General features: G+C 35.0%; 3 protein-coding genes across 3 annotated transcripts in view; 2 read left to right on the forward strand and 1 right to left on the reverse strand.

Moving 5' to 3' along the window:
• LOC100266467 (actin-related protein 4) overlaps positions 1-1,849 on the forward strand; it is a 48,246-nt gene extending 46,397 nt beyond the window's left edge. The window contains exons 17-20 of the mRNA XM_059734137.1: positions 254-316; positions 972-1,036; positions 1,228-1,296; positions 1,478-1,849. Coding sequence (XP_059590120.1) covers positions 254-316; positions 972-1,036; positions 1,228-1,296; positions 1,478-1,523 — 243 coding nt within the window. The 3' untranslated portion in view covers positions 1,524-1,849. The remainder of the gene's footprint in view (positions 1-253; positions 317-971; positions 1,037-1,227; positions 1,297-1,477) is intronic.
• A 1,356-nt stretch (positions 1,850-3,205) lies between these two features.
• LOC100247572 (ATP-dependent Clp protease adapter protein CLPS1, chloroplastic) lies at positions 3,206-9,203 on the reverse strand. The gene is made up of 3 exons (XM_002274803.3): positions 8,879-9,203; positions 8,004-8,151; positions 3,206-3,775 (listed from the first exon to the last, which is right to left on the reverse strand). The coding sequence occupies exons 1-3, from the start codon at positions 8,940-8,942 to the stop codon at positions 3,514-3,516; spliced, it is 474 nt and encodes a 157-aa protein (XP_002274839.1). The 5' UTR covers positions 8,943-9,203; the 3' UTR covers positions 3,206-3,513.
• Positions 9,204-9,354: 151 nt separating this feature from the next.
• LOC100244123 (carbon catabolite repressor protein 4 homolog 3) lies at positions 9,355-18,578 on the forward strand. Its single transcript, XM_010665273.3, has 13 exons — positions 9,355-9,664; positions 10,229-10,392; positions 10,504-10,569; positions 11,754-11,806; positions 11,901-11,982; positions 13,110-13,196; positions 13,853-13,945; positions 14,047-14,079; positions 14,234-14,346; positions 16,614-16,725; positions 16,838-16,923; positions 17,014-17,098; positions 18,240-18,578. Exons 1-13 carry the CDS (start codon positions 9,406-9,408, stop codon positions 18,330-18,332), a joined length of 1,326 nt encoding a protein of 441 aa, XP_010663575.1. The 5' UTR covers positions 9,355-9,405; the 3' UTR covers positions 18,333-18,578.
• The last annotated feature ends 1,459 nt before the right edge of the window (positions 18,579-20,037 follow it).

Consider the following 20,037-nt stretch of genomic DNA (forward strand, 5'->3'; position numbering starts at 1 on the left):
TCTTAAATTCTGGAAACATTTCATGGAAAATGGTTATATAACATTTTGAATTCGATCAAATTTGTAAGATGTCCTATGAAGGATCTAATTCAATTGGGTAACGTAGACATTTTTTTTTTCTTCAACGCAACAATCAGAATTGGCCTATTTGCTCAACTTCATTTCTAAATCCATCTGACCGAAGTGATTTTGTGGTTAATTTATTTGATCAGTTTCTGTTACGATTGTGTTCCTTTTCTTGTGCTATATGCAGCTTGCTGGTGGTACAGCATCAATGCAACAATTGAAGGAACGCCTTGAGAAAGACTTGCTGGAGGTATAGGATATAACTTATCATTACCTATGAACTAAGTGTATTTCATTCAGAATTTATTTGAACCTTGTTTATGCCCTGTCCCAATGAGGGTTATTGACAGAAGTATTAGTTGAGGCCATCCTTGTTTTAAAATCTTTTGATGCCTCATTGATGGCGTCCTCTTTCTTCTCTCCTTGGCGAAGCTATTAATTTCTTACCCCATTTTCCTTTGACAAAAATGCATTTGGATTGTTATCCTGATGAACTTGTCTGATTAAATAGTATGGTTTTATTATCAAAGATCTAGTGGTGTTTGTGTAACTTGTTTTCTGCAATTTTCGGTCAAATATTACAAGCCTCAAGAGATTCTGAGATGATAAAAATAGGGAATATCTTAAACTTGAGTAATTAGAGGATCATATTATGATTCTACATGAAAAAACTATATGCACTAGAAATCCATGTTAATTTTCAAGATATCACTGCCAATCATGCATACATTTTGAACATGTTTGTCAACCTCCTCATCTGATTGTCATTTAATTTGGAATTCAGTCAAGGAAAGAGTTCTCTGCTTAGTTCTTCAACTAATTGAAATGCTGGCTTTAAGTTTTTGTATTTGTTTTGTTTTGTTTTTTAAAATCTTTTTTGCATATTTTTTATTCTCAATGTGCAGGAGTCTCCGCAAACTGCTAGAGTCAAGGTATTGGCCAGTGGAAATTCAACAGAAAGGAGATTCAGGTAAGATTATCTTGCTCAACACCATGCTGACACTTGAATCTTAACGCGGCTGTTATTTTAATTTATCTTGCAGAATAAAAGGCTGAAACTTTGTTTTCAGCTGCAGTTAAGCCCGTCAATTTTCTATCAGCTGCACATGTCTCTCTTTTTCTCTTTCTTCATTCCTGTGGTAATCTAGTGTTTTTATGCAGTGTTTGGATAGGAGGGAGCATATTAGCATCTCTTGGTTCATTCCAGCAAATGTGGTTCTCCAAGGCTGAGTAAGTTTCACCTCTCTGTTAACTACACTGCAGTGTAGGGGCATAATCCCAACCTTCACTGTCTTTATTATGTTTAAAAAAAAATCAAGGTTGAGCTTATATTTTTCAAATTTTCTTATTCTCTTGATCATTTCTTAAATAAAAAAATTACTTATATGTTTTATGTATATGCAAATGACAGGTACGAGGAGCACGGGGCTTCTTACATTCAGCGGAAGTGCCCGTAAATGCTGTTGTTATGCTCATCAGCGGATGAGTGGATCCCCTACAAATCCTAGGAACTAACTGGCTTCTGTTGATGAGCTACTGACAAGCTGTCCTTAATTTTATTAGGTTACATAGAACTTCCTGATCCTTTCCCTTTTTCGAGTTCGTAAACATTCTGAGGCCAATGTTATTGTATGTATGATGATTGCAGTGCTCTAGTCTTTATAATGTGGTAGTATGTAACCAACCATTCTTGCCTGTACCTTAAGTTGGTTAATTAATTCTGGTATGATATGTAACAGAACTTAGATTATTAAAAACAGATTGGGACTCTTTCGATGACTCAGATCATACTTGCCTTTTTCTATTGCTAGTATCTTTTAGATAAATTTGAGGTCAAGTTGGAAGTCAGGAGGCTTCTGAGGGAAAATGTGGGAACAATCTGCAGAAAATCAAGTTGAATATCTTGTCTGTTGTACTAATATAATTTGGATCTTTTTGGTGATGACTTTATTAATTTCTTTATGGGAAGTACTGAAATATGAGAGATATTTTGGTTTTTTCAAATTCTTAACAAGGGGAAAAAGAAGTTATGGAACCCAAGGAAGAACTGGGAAGTTTTGCTGATCAAGATTTTAAATATACCAGTCACCACTGTTTAGCTCGTTTTCTGACGTAAATTTATGTAGTTTTTGTTTTTCAAAAGAAAAAGATAATTTTAACTTAAAAATTAAATTTGATAATTTTTCATTGAAAATGGCTTTTTAAAATTAAGTTGTTTTTGAAGTATTTTTAAGCGGTTTTTTATTTTTTATTTTTTATACTTTTAAAAGCTGTTTTTTAAGAATAATTTTTTTAGCATTATTTAGTGCAGTATTGTGTTAGTTTGTACAGTATTTTGAGAATAATTGAAAATATTATAATCAGTTTAAATATGGTATATGTAAATGCAAAGCACACTTCTAAGAAAAATAAAAGTTCAAAATGACTATTTTTCGTATTTAACACTATTTTTTCATATTTAAATTCCAAAATAAAAAATGTTTTAGAATAAATTGTTTTAATAATTTTTTTAGAAAATGTTACCAAACAAACCATATATTCATTCACTCATTTTCCTTGGAATTCCCTTCCCTCGTTCTCTCCAATTTTATCCTTAAATTTACAATAAATAATTGTTAATAAAGTATAAACTCATACATGTATCTTAACAGAATCGTCCATGTTGATTCATGTCCCTGGACTAATACCTCCAACATACCCAAACGAAAAAGAGCCACCTGCCTCTTAAGCCGCTAACAACCCTCCAAGTTATATAACACACCTGCACTCCCAGACGAAATATTATTCTTTCACAGAAACAAAGTTGGAGTTTTTCAGAATGGGGTGTGGTCACTTAGCATGCTTTCATGGGGACCTAGCTCATATACATGCAGGAGGGGACAGGGTTTGATTCCCCGCCTCCCCAAGTTTTTGTGATGTTGGGATGCTGAGTATAACGAGGTTTTTCTACCTTAAGGGTGCGCTTGCAATAACAAGGAATGGAAACCTGAGTAAGAAATCAAAATCCTAGTAAGAGTAGGAGTGGATATCCATATTAATAAATTTTTCATTTCTATTCTCATTCTAAAGAACAATCCAAACACATCCTCCTCTTCTAACCCAATATTGCAAATGTGATCTAAGAGCATAAAGATGTCACTTTCGAGAATTTGATATCTATTTAGGGGGAAGCAATGCTTGAAGAGTTTAGCTGAATGGTGTTCTAACAGCATATTCATAATCATCACCGTTCAATGGTGATATCCATGTGAACAACAGGACTCACTATAGTAATCGGTCTCGACTCAGAAAACATAGTAACCAAGATTCATACAAATATGGACAGTTTCATTTTATGTACATACAAGTAGATTTCTATTAATGATATGATTGATATATACCTTAGCATATAGCATAATCTGTGACTCTTCTTTAGTGGTTTCTTTTTTGTAGGAATATGACTAGTATTTAACACCCACCGCTTGCAGGCTCAATCGAACTTAGAAGACCATTTCCCCTCAGCTGCATGCAGTGATCCTCTGCATCGACTTGAGCACAAATGATAACCACTGACATGCCATTATGGTGTGCCTCTTGCATGATATTAACCGCATTGTCAAGTGTCATTCCAGGGATAACCTTCATCAGCACTTGAACAACATACTCTCGCTTATTGTAGTTGTCGTTATGCAGCAGTACTCGATAAGGTGGGGACATTTTCCTTGATTTCCTGCAAATCCAAACAATCAATTTAGTGAAATCTTGTGTTCTAATTAAGTTTCATCAGTCACCTTCCAATTCATGATAGATATGAAATTCCATGAGAAGAGGATAAGGTTTCAGTAATGACTCTCTAGCCCAGCTATTGGCTCCTGAGTAAGCCAATTACAAAGAAAGAATTTACACCCCTTGCAAGGTCAAGGATTCCATGACTCCACCAGTCAAATCTTTAATGCCCTTTAGAATCCATTTGACAGTGTTTTTTAAAAACAATTCTAGCCTAAAAAGTGTTTTTGAAGAAAAATAAAGTGTTTTGACAAAATTTAGAAAATACTTTTAAAAACTTGAAAAATCACTTGTAGTATTTCTTGGAAAAACACTTGATAAACAATTCTTCCAAAAACCCTTCTAGAGAGAATGCTTCCACTAAAAGCACTTCCACACTCTTGCTCCCCTAGAGGCTTAGAGAAGAATATGGTCGAGTACCCCTCCTTTATGATCTGTCTATCTTCCCCAAAAAAGGGAAACCTTGTTTGAGACTTTCTAAAAGCTTAAGAATCTCAATCTCAATAGAGAAAGAATGCCTCAACAAGCCTAATCCCTATCATCTTTGATTGTACCACCAATATCTAATGACTCATCTCGCCAAATGAGCATCCATCAAAATCAAACTTAAAGATCCAAAAAGGTGGGAGTCCATGCAATTCTAAATGAAATTCCACTCTGATACAGTAGAAAAAACAATACTAATAGGAAGACCTGAAAATGCTTTGGTAACTGGAATCCAAAGAGAATCCAGATAGCCAATAGTTTCCCACATCATTAATGCTTCTCCTTTTATTCTAAAAAATCCTAGTACCCCTTCCTTTATGAATGGCTAACACAACATAATAATTCAACAAAACATCACCCCTAAGACTCCTTTCAAGCTGTAGAAAGAGAGACTCAACACATCAGGGCTGCCCCTCATTGCAGCCCGCATAAGAGAACACAACAACAACAAAACAATGAAGATAGGTGGTCCACTCTCTCACCACACTCCATGAAAAGGATGTACCTAAAAGCCTTGGAAGGGTTTGCTGAACTGAAGCAAGTCCCTGTTATTCACTTTCTTGTTAAACACTTACTCTAAAAACCCTATGTGACAGACTTAGTGTTTCCTAAGCTCACATGGGACACTTAGACAAGTTAAACTACTTGGCATTGCTAAGTCATCCTTTCCCCAATCTTTGCTCATGATTCTAAGCAAAACTACTTGATTAGAAAGCTAGGATGCACACAGGAAGCAATATTTGAGGAATGTAAGCTTCTATTGTACTAAAATACTGTACAAGACTTTTGGTTTGTACGTTACACATGTACACCATTGCAATCTTGCTTCTTTTTTTTATTTTTATTCTTTCACCTCAATAAAGTTTTTGCACATAAAAATGCATTATTTGTTAAAACTTGAAAATTACAGCAGTAGAATTTTATTTCTCTTTGAGGATTAAACAAAATTTAATGTTAAAGTGAGGGAATTTCTTTCAATCTTTTGCAAACATCATGGCTTGGTCTAGAAAAACAAAATGAAAATCATATTTTTTTTAAACATATAAATATATTCTTAATTTGAGAATCACCATACACTTCAAAAATTAATATAAAAGAGATAGTATGGAACAAAGAATTTTGATTGCACAACATAATATGTGGAATCTGTGGCATGTATGTGACTAATCAATGAACAATCTAACATGTGCATACTGTTTTTATGTTCTTAATACTCTTACAACGTATAACACTGCAATTTCTATTGAAACTAGTAAATTAAGAGTTCTTAAAGCCAAATAATTATTATCATTGTATAGAAGAACTTCAAATCCAGGTTTCCTTCCATCAAGCATGCTATATATCTAATAATATTTTCAATCAATTAATCATAAAACCATAACTTAATACATACTTTTACACTGTCTTTATATATTTAATGAAGGTTAGCATTTAATTATGCTGAATTTTCTGTATTCAATATGTGCAACGAAGACCAATGACAACACCATTAAAGTGGAATAATTTGAGTGGAGTTGGAGGTGCTACAAGTGAAAAACAACTTGGTTTATTCTGATAAAAAAAAAAAAAACTTAGCTTAAGGTTGTGATAAAAGATAATGATGACCTGTGATTTAAAATAAGGATTTTCTAGATAGTTTTAACAACAAAAACAAATTCATACAGTAAATCCTAAATAATTGAGTTAAGGGTTCATTGAGTTGGGGCAAATAGTTATATTTACAGTTTACACCATAGTTGTTAAAAACTTATGATACACAATATAATACAATGATACGATCTTTAGCAAATAGGTATTACTTTTTCCATTTGCATGAAGAATCCACAGATCACTTGCTAATCCACTATGAAAAAACAAGGGTTTTATAAGAGCTGCTTTTTGTTCTATGGTGTCTTGGGTGCTTCTCTTGTCAGTTAGAGAGACATTGGGTGATATGGTTCTTTTTTGGGCAAGAAGTGCAAGAAGATTTGGAGTGCACGCCCCTTATGCATATTCTAGATGGTTTGAAAGGCAAAGAACAGAATTGCTTTCGATGACGACGTGTTTTCAATCCAAAAGCTAAGAAGTATTTTTGTTTGCTTTCTTTGGTCAGACACTAAGTTGATTATAGATGATTGTCTTTCGACTTTAGTGAGTTTCTTTGATTGGTTTAGCACTTATGGAGGCTCTAATTCTTTTGGTAAAAAATTTTCCCAGTTGAGCCTTGGAGGTGGAGGGAGGTTTGTTCCTTGTATCCTTTAGGTTGCTCTTTTGATAGCTCTTTTTAATACAATTTGATTCTTTATCTATCAAAAAAATAATATAATATACTTCTTTTTTCTTTTAATATATTCCTTTGTAGTTTCCTATCAAAAAAAAAAAAAATTAATATAATACAATGATACGATATATTTTTATAAAAATCAATACATATTACAATCCATATTATATCTTACATATACAATACATAATATGATACAAGATATAATGATACCATAATACATACACCTTGAAAAATCAAAGTCAAAAGTTTTTTTCTTTAAATCACTATTATATTAATTGTTTAAAATATATAGTAAGGTTAGAAATTGATCATAAAGGGGAGAAAGAGATAAAATAATCCTATATGAAAAGTTACTTTCTTATTGTCAAAGGTCATGTTAGAAGTTAAGTAAATTTATTCTTATAATGAATACTGAAGAATTTATATTTGAGTAATTTGAATTTTGACATTGAAAATGTTGGTAATTGATGAATAAAAACTTTTACTGATATATTAGTTTTGAGAACATAAAAAGTTGAAATTTTACATATATATCAACAACAAATATAAGTCATATGCTTAGTAAATTTTAGAACTAAAAACATTGTTTTTGTGAATTTTGCGATGAACTATACATTAAACTCATATTTTATTAAATTGAACTTTTCAAAACTCTACTATTCAATGTTATCAAAATATATGATAAGAGTTTACAATCTTTAAATCCCACTATCTTCATTAAAATTTGTTATATATTATTCTATAGTAGTTCATACTTCCAATGTAAATGTACATGTATGCATTTTTATTTTATTTAATTTTTCACCATATAAAAAAGTTATGATGCACGATACAAAAAATAGAAAAAGATACACAACATGTTTTACGAGTTAACAACTATAGTTTACACTTACATTACTTGTCGGGTTTCTAGTAGATGCAAAGAGTTTTATATAATGTTTCACAAGTTAGTACATCTCAAAGCCTTCTCTCCTATTCCACATTGGTGCCATACACAATGTATGGGTGGACAGCATCCTTAATTCACCTCATTGGTAGCTAAAACAAGAACTATTTTCTGTTTCTGAAAATAAAAGAGATGAAAATGGCACCAAAAAAAAAATGTTGGGTAGCATGTTGTCAAAAATGTTTTCAAAAACATGTCCTGAAAATTGAACTCAAACATTGCACTTTAACTTCTGCAAAAGGGAAACACTTTAACAGTTGAAAACAATCTAGAATTGAACATGTTAACCATTTTCATTTTGGGATTCATTTCAGCAACCAAACAGGCTAGAGCATTTCCAAATTTTTTAAAAACATTTGCACCAATATATCTTTTATAATTTTTTTCCTCCTAAAATAGAAAAGCATGTACTTTAATAATTTATTGTTACAGATAGAAACTTGTAGTAATCTTGCACAGAGATTCGCATGCTTTTACCTCAGGTCAAATTCTGACTCCCGACCTGGCATTATTCTCTCTATTGTTGGCCTCTCCAACACCCCGCTTCCTTTTCCAGGTGCTGCAGCAGAGACCGTCATTAACATGGTTCGGTGCGTCCATTGTTTAGAAAGAGAATGCTTATCCCCTGGAATACACGTTATGTCATCGAAACATTAGAATCTTTAAGAAAACAACGCTTCAAAAATTTCAAGAATTTATCCCCTGGAATACACGTTATGTCATCGAAACATTAGAATCTTTAAGAAAACAACGCTTCAAAAAATTCAAGAATTCCATAGCAGCAATAAGCCTCTGTTCAAATCTCGGAAAAAGATAGTGAAAGGAGCAAGAAAAAGAATTCTGTCTTATAGAAAAAGAAAAAAATATTGACAAGAATTAAAGAAAAATTCATCCGCTTTGAAACTCCTCTTCTTTTTCTTTTTCTTTCTTTCTTTCCTTTTTTTTTTTTTTTACTTCAGAAGCTAGAAAATTTAAGAAAGGAGGGAAAGGGAAAAGACTTATTAAGGTCAAACTGGAAAGTTCTATTCCGTCCATATTTTCTTTCCTTTCCTTTTTTCACTTTCCTGAGAACCAATCACACTCCAAATCTCAAACTGGAACCAAAAAAAAGGAAAATTCTGCGTTTGCAAATGGAGAGTTTGATCTAGCAATGGTAAAAATGCATATGCAAAAGGTCATGAGTGGTAATGATACAGTTTTGAAAATACATAAATAATCGGAATTGCATGAATGCAACAGGATGCGACCATATAAGATGATTTCATTTTCTTCATTCTCGAAGTACATGTAGAATCCATTCGATTTGAAACTCGAAATTACTTCGTAGAATTGAGAGTAGAGAGAGAGAGTACCAGATTTAGAGGTGAAGAAGTGATTGGGGGAAAGAGGAACGCGACCGCAAATGGCAGTCTCCATAGCCTCCTCTGCTCTCTCTCGCTCTCTCTGTCTCGCTTTCTCTCTCTACACCACACACTCTCTCTCACTCCCACCACTCTTCTTCTGTTTTCTTCTCTGTTCCTGTCCTCTTCTTGGCCAGCAAAGATCAGAAATCATTTTTTATTTATATTTATTTATATTCATATAAATTGAAAGGCCTAAATGCTGTGTGTGGTGAGATTTTAATTTTTTATTTTTTATTTTTAAATTTACTTGTTTTATACGGAGCACACCAGAATGAATATTCCCTTGTGAACGTGTCCCAACTCATACCTGAATATTTACCTGCTTAAATTATAACCGTTGATGCGATCCAACGGTTACGGTCAATCAGATAAGCAAAGTCTGGACTAAGGCCAACCGTCCATTTTATTTGCAAACAGGTCGTTATAAGTTGAGTTGAGTTGAGCGCCAAAGCAGTCTCTCTCCATCACACACTCCCATGGGCTGCCACGCTGCCTCCTGGCTATGCGCGCCGATGCCCACAGCCACAACCACCACCGGGTCATCCAAATTCTACAAGTCAACTACCATCTTCTGCTGCATCAACAGTCCTGCAGATTCAACGCATCCCTCGCCGTCGGTATCGACTGGCTCCTCCAGCCGCCGGTGGTACAATCCCCTGAAGAAAAGGCCGTTGGATCAGCCACCTGAGATTGTGCGCCATTGGATCGATTCCAATCATCCGTTCCCCTCGCAGGGTATATTTGGCTGTTGTTTGCGTGAAATATAATTTTGTTACTGGTTTATGTTAGTTACTTCCTATCTTGAATTGGAGATTATTAGATAATTTAGGATACAGAGCTTCAGATTGGAGGTAGAATGCGTGCAGGGAAAATTCGGTGAAATTTGGATCCCAAATTGAGAATTTTTTACCAAATTTGGCAATATTCAGATGCGGAGTTGAGAACAATTTGGAAATTTGGCTGAATTCTACCTAAAAATGAGTTCAAATAATTTTGAGTGTTTTTCAATCAGTCATAAATTTGCGACCTTGAAACTCTTGTTCTATTGAAACTGATTCTATATGCTTAAGATGTATTTATAGTTCTGTTGCATGAAACAGGTACAATTGTATTCAAATTGATTTTCCAGTTGAATTCTCATTGGCTAATGCTCTGATTTAGTTCTGATGTTGCATGAAATGGATGCAACTTCTGCTGGTTCATGTTGATTATTATTATCATTATTATTTGGTTGAAAATGTAGCATTTAGTAAAAAATGCTCATGTTACTTGTGGTTTATTAATTTTTGCATGCAACAGAAACATTTACAGTTGTGTCATATAACATATTGGGGGATAGAAATGCTTTCAAGCACAGAGATCTCTACTCCAATGTTCCCTTCTCTTACATGAAATGGGACCACCGAAGGAGGGTTATATGCAATGAAATCATTGGACGGAACCCTGATATAGTCTGTCTGCAAGTAAGCTTTTATTTTTCCTTATTGGGTCTCTCTCTCTCTCTCTATTTTATTGTAATTATTGAAATTCTGACTATGACTTAGAACTTACATAGGTTGGTCTCATTGTGTTAGGAGGTGGACAAGTATTTTGATCTTGTAAGCATTATGGAGAAAGAGGGATATGCTGGTTCTTATAAGGTTGATGTTCTCTTTTTGGTTTATTTTGTTTGTGAAGTCGGTAATTTTAGACACATATAACCAGGCTTGACTCATATACAGTTCAACTGTACAGTTCGTTAGGTCCTAATATCATGTCAACACAAGGGAAATGGATCAAAAGTCAACACTTTTGGCCTTCCTCCTCTTGGCACCTTCAATTTGAATCATAACACTCTACATGCACTTCTTATTATTTTGTAGCATTTGTACCAGTATCATTGTGTGAAAATTTTACCATTAATTTGATAGTCATTGGATCACACAACACTGTAGATGCACTTCTCCTTTCACCCATCCCACTCTAATTTTGTGGAAAAGATCCTTCTTTATCTTCCATTCTCATGGATAACCAATCCTAGATAACAAAAATGGTCACTTCAGGTTTTTTTTTTTCCATTAGTTTTCACCACATCCTGATTTTTAACCTTAGTTTATATCACTTGTATTTTTTTTCTAGTCCTGCTGAGCTAAAACCTTTACATTCTAAAATGTCTTCCACAGTTCTAACTTTGATTTGCAAACCAAAACAATATTTTCAGCAAACAACTTTCAGTATAAGACATCTTTGCCAATGCAGATAATAAGGTTCCAGTGTTGATTTTTTATCCAAGCCTATTGTAATTGGAATTCATTTGTTTCCCCTCCAATTCCTCACTCTACTTACCACCTATGATGCATGTCCTTGATCACATCAATTTATTTGATTTAAACTCCCTTCTTTCCAAAACTTGCCACATTATCTCCCCCGTAACAAACCATGCACTTTTCTATGAGGCAATGAACGACATTCAGATGTATTTCTGTTTTCTGTAGACATCAATTGCCTAAGCAAGAAAATAGATTCCAAGTTCCATTTTCCTGGCATAAACAAAATTGATTTTCTCATACCATTGTTTCTGATCTTACTCTTTACTCAACCACCTATGCTAAAGTTCTTTATTAACTTAAATACTAAAACTCTTTATGTTTAGCTATTTTAGTTCTTTTGATATACTAATTAAACCTGTCATAGGATGAGTGCCAAAACTTCTCTTGATGTTAGTCCAAATCTTTTCTTGATGTTGGTGTGCATGATTTTAGCAACAGTGGAGCTGTGTGCAAGTCAATGCTCATATCATCATGTACAGCTTTTTCAGTTCTAAATTAGTTGTCTGCAATGCTAGAGACGCACTGGAGACACTGTTGATGGCTGTGCTATGTTTTGGAAAGCTGAGAAGTAAGAAAATTATTCTTGTAAATTGTTTTCTTGTTTCTTGGAAAAGTTGGTTTCATTAGGTCAGAAGTAATGAATCCAGACTTCACTTTCTCAGGTTTCGGTTATTAGAGGGAGAGTGCATTGAATTTAAGCAATATGGTCTTCGTGATAATGTTGCTCAACTTTCTCTTTTCGAGGTAGGTCATCAACAATTATTGATATTTCAAGTATTATTCAATTAAATGGTCCTTTTGATTCTTCTAGTCCAGTTTACTACTTCATTTTAATTTTTTTCTAATTTAGAGCCTAAGTAAATGTGCATGAAGTCTTAAGTCTTACCCAGAAGACAGAGTGGCTGCTTCAACAGCCACCCTAAAACTTAATAAACTTATGCATGATCCCATCATTATCAAAGTTCAAGGTTATAACTTTTCTGCATTCTAATTGAAGCTTGATAGTTTTGTTCATTTAATTTTGTAGATATTAAAAGATGAATTTTTTTTTTTTTTTCTCCTGCATGCTGCATAAGAATCCTCAACTTTGTACCTTCTATCAACTAATTTTTCATCCCAGGATTGCTGAAGGGGCAGCTTTCTTAAATGATGAACTGTATTCCCATAAAGTTTGGGAAGCAACATACAGTTTACTAAATTGGATGAACTTGTTAAATTCATTCATGTAGATTATGACCTTAAATGGTTTTAAAAAGTTGCAGTTTTGTGCATGTAAATGCAGTTCATCATCTCAATGGAGGCAGTTTCCCTACTACCCCATAAAAAATACAACCCGTGTTTCATTGTTCACTTTCCAAGCTGTTTCTTGCTAGAGCTTTTAGAGAACAAGCCAAAATAGGAAAGCCCATACAAACTACAAGATATATACATCATGTAACTGAAAACTTAAAATGAGAGCAAGAAGTTATCATTTTGTTGTTGATCTACCTTTGAGACTTAAAGAATGATGGGAATCTTCTCAGTCAGTTTAATGTCTATTTTGCCAGCTGTTGGAGGTCTGATTCTTCAGTATTACATGATCTTGGATGAACTTAAACCATCCAAAACTCAAACTTAATGGGTCTACCACATTAAGTCATGCTTTCACACTGCTTGCCTTGCTAGTTGCATGATGGAGTGTAGGCCTATGATTGACAATCCTCTAAAATACTATGAAGTCATTGCATCTAAATTCTAGCCTATTATTTATGTTCATGAAATTAATTTGCTCCAGATTCTCTATAACAGTACTTCCTATTTCAACATGATTATTATGGTTTTATGATTATTTGTCCATCCATTCCATATCTTACTTCATCCTATGCAGGCAGATGTGTGAAGATGAATCAAGAAAGCTGTTGGTTGGTAACATACATGTGCTGTATAACCCAAGCCGAGGGGATGTTAAATTAGGTCAAGTGAGTCCTTTTGCATTTTTATGCAATTTTTTCTGCATTATCCATATGGTGAATTAGGTATAGTTCTTTACTGATTATCTCTTAATTATACCAAATTTCTTGAAGTGCATCTAAAATTTAACAATCAAGTAGTTCCCCCCAAAATTTAATTTGTGTAGTAACCACAGTAGAGAATTTTAAGTTGTAAAGAAATTATTATTTTTTATTTAAAGTAAAATTGTTTCTACAAAGCTATTTATTAACAAACAACAAAATCAGACAATATTCAAGAAATCAAATGTTATGACCAACATATATTTATATGACGTCTGTATTATTTGTGTTGCATGGTATTTGGTTTTCTTTTCTTTTCTTTCTTTCCCAATAAATGTAGAACTAATGAGATTAGAACCTTAGGCCTAACAGTTTGTCATAGCCATGGAGTAGTCCATTGGTAGCCTGTTAGTAGAAGTTCATTTGCTAAACCAATTACAGAATTCTTCTTTTTATCCTGACTCCTTATATACCTGAAGGCTTATACATGCTACAAAACTTTAAGATAAGGAAACTGCAGTTTGCAGTTCAGCCTCTTATTGTTTCTTTCATCTTTCGGTTTTGTCCAATGCTCTGCAGCAGTTCACTCATGAACTTTACTATTGAACTGTTCTATTCTTTAGATCCGTTTTTTATCATCAAGGGCACATATCCTCTCAGAGAAATGGGGTAATGTCCCTGTTGTTCTTGCTGGTGATTTCAATAGTACTCCTCAGGTGCGATATTTATTGATGGACTTGCATTTAGTTTTCATATTCTTGTGGTATTTTGCCTCTCATATTAGTAGAATGTAATTCTTTTCTTTACTAATTGACAGAGTGCAATGTACCAATTCTTGTCATCATCTGAGGTAAATATCTTTAAGTTAATCCTTTTTCTTGGTTATAGAAATTCATTGTCTAGATACCAAGAGGAATCAGCATCATTTTATAGAAACCATGCAGTTCACACTTGGCATCCTCGCTTAAAATTGGATGTAATTGATTTTTTTTTCCTATTTGCAGCTAAATATCATGTTATATGACAGAAGAGAGCTTTCTGGTCAGAGAAATTGTCATCCTGCTCAAGTTTTTGATGTTGAAAGAGAAATATCAAGTTCCTTTATTTTGATGGACAGGTATACATTCTTTCCCAGTCATTTTTGGCAATTTTGTCTTCTGAGCGCATTTCTTTCCATGTTTATTGGGTTGATACACACCTTTAAGTCAAACAATCAAGGATTAGAAACTAGTTTATTTATTCACTTCAGCTTAAGCAGTGTGAAAGATTTGGTTGCTTTATATGGGAGGGTTGCTGTGCACTTCCTAAGTTTATTCTAATAATGTGACATTAGGTTTCCAGCATTTAAAAGTCCCATTCCCTTAGCCTTTTATTCTCTCAAGTAATTTTTACCTTTTGGTGGGAAGCAAAATTGGTTTTAGGTTTTTCTTTGTTACCAGAGATGGATTAGATAAGCTTTATTCCAATGGTTATTTGAAGCCAACAAAAACATTTTGATAACTCTTGGTGACCTTTGGACTGACGTTTGCACTATTTCCATTTCATATATTTTTCATGTGTTATGAATCTGATGCCACATAGGATATTGAGATCTTTGAACTCGATAAATTTTCAAGTCTTGTGCTTGAAACTAGGGATAAAAAAAAGGTGAAAAGGCCATTACCTGTTGCTAGTCCATGAAGGAATGGCCCTATAGGGAGTGTGGATGATATCCTAATCTCAGGCAGCCTTACATGAAGTGGCTACTCTCAAAATCAGACCAGCAGTCAGCAATGTTTACCATCATACCAGATAATATAGTTCATGTTGAAACTAGGAATGATGATGGATTTTTTTCAATTTGAAATTTGATGTTTTGAAACTATTAATTTACTAGCCTATTGTTACCTTCTTTCAATTTCTCTCTCTAATTGCTATTTTCTTTTCTCTTGCTACTTTATGATTGTGTGTTATGTTTATGTTGAATATAATGTATTTATAGTATATTATCTTTCCTTGTTAATATAGGTCACATGTATGGTAGTTAGGACTCCTAGCCTTGTATATATATATATCTCAATTGTAAGTAGATATTACATGAATGAGAATTAAGGTTTTTCTCCTTTCTCTCTCTCTCTTTCAACATGGTATCAGAGCCAAGGAAAAAAACCTAATTCTTTCCTGTTTCCAGTGTCATCAACTCCGGGAAACCTTCCGGTGACTGTGTTTCTTTCCGGTCACCCTCCCCATCTCCCAACACTTTCCGGTCAGTCGGATCATCGTTAGAAACCACTCACCGCCGGCGAACTTTTCCGGCGACCTATTTTTCCGACACTGACCATACCAGAAGGAGCGCCTGGAGGAGATCTCCAACTTTTGTGAAGGCACCAACATCAAAAGAGGATCCACGCGCCGGCCACGCTCCATTTTCCGGCTGGCGCGTGAGGGCGCGTGAGGCCTTTTCCGGCGACGCGCCTCCTCCTCCAGCCTCGCCTGCCGCCGACCAGCATCCCTACCTACCTGGTTCTCCCATCCGAGCCCTGCACGTACCTCTTTTGGGGATTTTTGTCTCCGTCAGCCCTCCAAACAGCCTTTCCGGCGAAGTTCCGGCTACTTTCTCTCCACCCCAATCCCTGCACGTGCCTTGGGAAGTGTTCATCTACCTTTCTGGTGGTACCACGTCGCGATCTGAGGCCGTCTCCCTTTTTCGGTGGTGCCACGCCGCAATCTGAAGCCGTATTAGGGCTCTCTTCGATCCAAATACGTGAATATGACCACCAAAAATCAGATCTTTACCTCTGTTATCTCTGGATCTCCTATGATTACCTCAGAGAAATTGGTTGGCAATGAAAATTATCTTTCCTGGTCTGCCTCTGTTGAACTTTGGTTTATGGGTCAAGGATATGAGGATCACTTGGTTTCCCAGGAGGCAGATATCCCTGAGGTTGACCGCGTACAGTGGAGGAAGATAGATGCACAGTTATGTAGTGTATTATGGCAATCGGTTGATCCCCGGATTCTTCTTCATCTTCAGGCCTATAAAACTTGTTTTAAATTTTGGACTCAGGCCAAAGGATTATACACGAATGATATCCAGCTTGAGGGGGAGTGTTGAATATAATGTATTTATAGTATATTATCTTTCCTTGTTAATATAGGTCACATGTATGGTAGTTAGGACTCCTAGCCTTGTATATATATATATCTCAATTGTAAGTAGATATTACATGAATGAGAATTAAGGTTTTTCTCCTTTCTCTCTCTCTCTTTCAACAGTTTATTTGTATAAGAAGACATATTGTCACAACTGAAGGCTTATCCTTCACATTGTTCCTCATTTCAGGTGGTGCAAGTTCTTCCTTTGATAGCTATATTAAAGTATATGCTTGAATGCTCTTGTTTCAGGTTTTTGAAAGGTTGTTGGACAGATGAGGAGGTTAAAGTGGCAACTGGCAATGCTGATTGCCATGTTGTTGTGCATCCTTTGAAGCTTAAGAGCTCCTATGCCACAGTGAAGGTATTGAGACTTTTTTCTTTGACTCTCTAGTAGTTTATTCTTGCCATTTTTTATATAGATATATATGTTGTTTTTTTTTAATGATTTTTTTCTAACTTCAATATATTTTCAGAGTTCGACAAGAACAAGGGGCTTCAATGGTGAACCTTTAGCTACCTCCTACCACTCAAAGTTCCTTGGAACTGTTGACTATTTGTGGTAATTAGTTTTGCTGAAAAGTTTCAATAGATATAGTAATGGTGGTGGTTGTCAGATGATAAATAATCAGATTGATTGTACTTGACACAGGTACTCAGATGGTGTTGTACCTACCAGAGTTCTGGATACTCTTCCAGTTGATATTCTGCGGGGATTGGGTGGCCTTCCATGCAGGGTAAGAATAATGTTGATTCTCCTGTCAGTTTCTGTTCAACTTTGAAATTTTTTGCATGATTAATTTGATATGAACACATGCACATCAACTGGATTATGGAGGTTCTCTTTTCTGGAATTTTACCAAGAAGAATGGCATCCACCTCAATGTATGCTTTATGCTACAGAAGCTTGGCTACTTAAGAAAAAAGATTTCAAATGAAGATTTTTAAAACAGAAAGGAAAGATAGAGGGCACCACATCTATGAGGAGGTAGAGGTGGCACTGAGGATAAAAATAAGAGAAAGTTATCTGGTTGGATGTGGTATGGACCTCTTAGTGAAAGCCAATGAATACAGCGAAAAGGAGTGATTTGATTTAGAAGGCATCAGAAGGAGCAAGCTAAGGCAAAAAAGAATGTAGTTCGAGGTTTTGAGAAATAGATATCAATAAATGGCATTTCCTAGAGCTGACTTGAAAAATGACAGACGATAATGATTGAAATAGCCTACGCGCTGCAATTGAGATATATGACTTTAATGTAATCAATGCTAAATGGTGGTTATCAACATCAGGATTAACAATTTGCTGGGATGACTAAAAAACTCTTTTTCTCTGGATATTATCTAAGTGGATTCCTCTGTTTTCTAAATAGTTAGCACAAGACATCTTCAATTTTATGGGGAGAACCTGCATCTGGTTTCATTTTAGTGCAGAAAGTCTCTCTCTCGGTTATTCACATCTTACAAACAGGGGCTTTAATGTAATCAATGCTAAACGGTGGATATCAACCTCAGGATTAACAATTTGCTGGGGTGACTAAAAAACTCTTTTTCTCTGGATATCATCTAAGTGGATTCCTCTGTTTTCTAAATAGTTAGCACAAGATATCTTCAATTTTATGGGGAGACCTGCATCTGGTTTCATTTTAGTGCAGAAAGTCTCTCTCTGTGTTATTCACATCTTACAAACAGGTTCCCTATTTGTAGCTGATACTGAACTTCTCTCTCTCTCTCTCTCAGTTACTCACACCTTACAAACAGGTTCCTTGATTTGTAGCTGATACTACTCTATAGGTGCCTTTTAATGTGTTTCCATAAATGATTAACAATGTGGTGCATGTATATGTATATGATTAACAATGTTTTCCCATTATTATGCAGGAAGTGGGAAGTGATCACTTGGCTCTGATTTCTGAGTTTGCCTTCGCACAAGGCACAGAAGAAGGAAACAATATGACATCTATGGTAACCTAAGATGTAGCCTTCCCAACATCTGAAGAAGATGACAATGGAACATTGATGTAGCAGAGGTATGGTGCTTCAGCATAAGAATTTTAGAAGGGGTAGTTAAACTGATTAGGAAAATCATTGAATGTAAGTCATTCTGTAGGGATATGTTACAAATATAATTCTTTTAGCTTTATGCTTCAAATAAGCTGACTTTGACAACTTCATTGGTTCAGCTAAACTTTGGATTAAATTAAGATACTGTTTTTAAAACATCACCATCATCACAGTGCTTGTTGGTTTGACTGGCAATACGCCTTTTTTCCGATCAAATATAATGTACAATAATAAGGGAAGCGCTAAAAGGGCAGATCACCCACTTTTAGAAGAGGGAAGAAGCTAAGGGCCAACCACCAGGCCAAAACAACCACTTGCCCACCATCAACAAGGCATCCGATATCAAGAACAATAAGAAACCCTTCTGGAGAGACTCCTCAAATCAACAAAATAGAGACATTCAATTTGATTTCTAGGCAAATTTGGTCTCTCTCACCTTCATAGCAATACTTGCTTTCTGTTGAGACTGAAGATTATAATATACTTACAGTTCTCCATACAATCTGTTCGTTTTTCTTGGTCTGAGCTCCTTCTGTCATGCATGAACACAAATGCTGGGTTTCTGGGAACAAAGCTAGGGGATTCAGTTTGAAATTAAAGTATACAGAATACACATTGAAATTCTGAATGACAGCTGAGTTTGAGTGGTTCCCACCTGCTGTAGACGCTAATTGCACGCAGTCGAAACCCCATTTATGATAGCTTTGCATGCAACAAATACTTAGTGGAAGTGATTCTCGTTGAGCAGCCATCCGGCATTTTATTTTGCAGAGTGACAATTTAGGTTTAATAATCGGCAAAGGCAATGAATTCTGACCCATCTTAGGTCATTCCCGACTCAGTCTGTCAATTGCGCATTCATCTTGAGATGCTTGTTATCTACACAGAATGATCACTGTGAACAACATCAATCTCCCATTTGAAGTGAAAAGGATCTGGAATCTAAAATACCTAGAAAAAAAACATAAAAAGAAAATAAAAATGAACCCAAAACACAAAATCGTCCATGATTCATATCTAAATCAGTCCCTTCGGAAATATTCAAGCAACCTTCACATATCAATGTCTCAATGGATCCTAATTCCTAAAAGGACATCATCAGTCCAACCTCTTAACCCTCATGCCTTCAACTTAACCAGTTATACATCATATTGTGGTTTTTTCAGACTTCCAACCTTAAACAACAGCTCATTTGATAATAACACCACTCTTCCTTTGGAATTGTTCCATGATATCAAGCTGTAACCTGAGGAGATAGGGGCTATATATCCATTTCAGAGAATACAATACCATCTTTGAAGATTGGCAAACATGGTTAGCCCATGAAACATAGTATCTCTTGCATTTTCATCTTTTCTTTTAAAGTTACATCTCAACAGCTATCAATTAACAATTCTAGCAAATTCATCCATATGTACTCAAGTGCATGGGATATTCACAGAGCACCCATAAGCATAAAGGTAAAAGTAGAAGGCAGGACTGTTCACACCCTTATGGATGGTCTAACACATTAATAAAATTGATAAAAGACACTCCCACGCCTTACAGATCTACTGTTCCACTTTCATGCAAAGTTACATCTCAAACCTTATGAAAATATATAATGTCATAAACT

This window comes from Vitis vinifera, chromosome 17 (assembly GCF_030704535.1).
Source record: "Vitis vinifera cultivar Pinot Noir 40024 chromosome 17, ASM3070453v1".
In the NCBI taxonomy this organism is placed as follows: Eukaryota; Viridiplantae; Streptophyta; class Magnoliopsida; order Vitales; family Vitaceae; genus Vitis; species Vitis vinifera.